The sequence below is a fragment of the Branchiostoma belcheri genome, unplaced genomic scaffold (assembly GCF_001625305.1).
Source record: "Branchiostoma belcheri isolate BF01 breed outbred unplaced genomic scaffold, Haploidv18h27 scaffold32, whole genome shotgun sequence".
NCBI classification, from domain to species: Eukaryota; Metazoa; Chordata; class Leptocardii; order Amphioxiformes; family Branchiostomatidae; genus Branchiostoma; species Branchiostoma belcheri.
Window position 1 is genome coordinate 281,798 of NW_017803932.1, and position 2,529 is coordinate 284,326.

Below are 2,529 nucleotides of genomic sequence, written 5' to 3' on the forward strand. Positions count from 1 at the left end.
AGCATAACAACATAATGCATCTCTTTGTTGGTGAAAGACATACATGTTGGTCTATTGCACTGCAAATGTTTCTTAGGGGCAGCTGCAACATCCAGCCTTTTTTTATACGAGGGCTTAATTTGCCCACTTCAATTCAAATTCCCTTTGTTTTCATTTTAAAGTTAGGCTCAAAACTGCCTAAGAAGAACACTTAAAACCAATAAAGTCTGGTCTATGTCGAAAGATGCCATGGTCACTGTTAACATTTAAAGACTGACAATATCAGGTAGGTTCAATGCAATGCAATGATGGATACCTATGAATGATATTCCAATAAATAGAAATTTGACTTGTCAATGTCTTTGTTGGTTGACTTTGGCCACTTCGTCATAGAACCTGGCCACAAAGATGGCGTCTATGTTCTCTAGTCTCTGTAGAAGTTCATTCCTGTCGTCCTCCGTCCACCCTTCAAACCACTGTCCAAACAGCTTCATCTGACACTTGAATATACTCGGCGCCTTGTCCTGTACGGAGAGCGAGTCCAGGTTAGCCATGAGGGAGTCGGCGGTGACTCCGACAGCTTTCTCCACCAAGTCACGGAGGAACTCCTCCCGTTGCACGGGGGCCCAGTTGGCGAACCAGGAGCAGACACAGTGCATCTCCTGTACGGTCACCACACCGTGGCTCATGGCGGACATCTACACCTGCTGACCAATCACCTGTCAGATAACAACAACAACCTGTGAAGGTTTGCACAGATATGAGGTCCCTCGTGTGATTTTTGCATCATTATTCATTATTAACATTATCTATTTTTTCAACATTCTCAACATTCTGGTTGTTTTTCCTGGATGCTTTGCAACTACCCCAACATCCTGGGTGCTTTACCTCAACTGAAATGGCGTTGTTATATCCCAGGAACCCACAAGGTCAGAAACTCGAACTCAGAAGAAATAATTTATTTGACTTTTACTCAGTTTTAGAGTATTAAAACTAATAAAAGGCCACAATATTAAAGTCTGATATTTACACTGCGCTGTGATTGGTTAAATCCTGCATGACGTCATTACCCCTTTAAATATGAATGCCAGCCAGGCTAATCACCATTGCGATCATTGGAAGCCTCCGCTACGCCAGCTTGGAGCGATGTGCTAGTGCCGGGCGTGCCCTCCCAGCCCTCCCACGTTTTGCAGCACTGGTCTTCGGTTTGGGTGTCGGTGTCTTCCTGGCGAGTCCAGCAGTTTGGAGGCTTCCACGACGACTCCTTCGGTTTGGAGGCGTGCAGAACGGTTTTTGCTGTCGTTTTGTGTCCACGAGTTTTTGTTTGTTTTCCCGAGTTGGTAACATTTCGTTTTTGGAGGGAATGCGTTGCACGTGGTATTGCATTCGTTACTAACTGGTGGTTTTGGGTAGTGAGCTTGGCAGATGAATGTTGTTTGTTCTTTGCTGCACTCTTGAACTTTTAAGTGGGTAGAAAAAGAGATATGTGGTGTGTCTTTGACGTGTACGTGTTTCTGTTTTTAAGATAACGTCGCAGATTCGTAGACTTCCCGCACCAGCTGTGTAGAATCCAGGACAATGGCGACAGCTGTAACTTCAGCAGGACCAGCGGACGCACCTCGGAAACACCTCCTACCCGGTACAGGCGGACTGGTTTTGGTCGCTGACGTTAGAGAAGCAGAGGCCTGTTCCTGAAAGAGAAGGTTTGGGTAGTGTGAAGTACAGGACGTGGTTTGCTTTTCTTTTCCGACAGTTTTTGTGTGGATTGTCTGTAAGAATGTTGGCGGCAGTCTCGCACCTGGGTCATTTGCATTTGAATGCGTGGGTGTCTGTTTGAGCCAGAATTGATTATTAGTAGTTTGTTCTTTTCAGGGTTTCATTTCTGAGTTTTCGAGGGTGGTTTTAGCCATTTTGTAAAATTAGCAGGGGAGGTTTCCCGAGCGGTGTTCCTTCGGCTTCGTGCCCATTAAGATCGTGTTGCGGGTTGCCCTCGCGGTGGAGGCGCGCTCGGGCGGGTAGTGTGGTAGTAGTGTGAAAGGTTTTCACGGGGTTAAGAAATTGCAGGTTGATAAGCAATGTCGTTTGCCCTTGCAGTTATAGCAGCACAACAACCTCGTTTCCCAAGCGGTCAAGATGTGGGAAGGCAGCAGCAGATCCCACAACCTACCACATTTTGCAGCCGTGATCTTCGGCCCGGGCTACGGTGACATCCCTAACGAGTCCAACAGTCTGGAGGTTTCTTGGCCACTCCTTTGGGTTACGGAACGGTTTTGGTGTCGTTTCCGTTGTTTGATTTTCAGTTTTTCCAGAGTTTTTGGTAAAATCGTTTTGTCATTTTGGCGGGAGCGTGTTGCATGTGGTACATTTTGCATTTGAAATAATTGGTTCTGGGGTGGTGACTTTGGCAGATAAGCGTTTCTTTGTTTGTCAGGAGGGTTGGAAACTCGAGTGCTAAAGCCTCCGGTACTTTGTACCCTTAGATCATGGAGTGGTGATGCCCTCATGGTGTTGGCACATTCGAGTTGGGTAGTTAAAATNTAGTTGGTATCT

The 2,529-nt window shown here is 46.3% G+C and overlaps 1 protein-coding gene across 1 annotated transcript; it reads right to left on the bottom strand.

The window, feature by feature from the left end:
• Positions 1-106: 106 nt before the first annotated feature.
• On the bottom strand, positions 107-724 carry LOC109474943 (uncharacterized protein C14orf119-like). Its single transcript, XM_019775441.1, has one exon. The coding sequence runs from the start codon at positions 675-677 to the stop codon at positions 333-335; it is 345 nt and encodes a 114-aa protein (XP_019631000.1). The 5' UTR covers positions 678-724; the 3' UTR covers positions 107-332.
• Between the last annotated feature and the right edge of the window lie 1,805 nt (positions 725-2,529).

Coding starts and splice junctions, on each gene's coding strand:
- LOC109474943 (XM_019775441.1), bottom strand. CDS start 677: ATGTCCGCCATGAGCCACGGTGTGGTGACCGTACAGGAGATGCACTGT.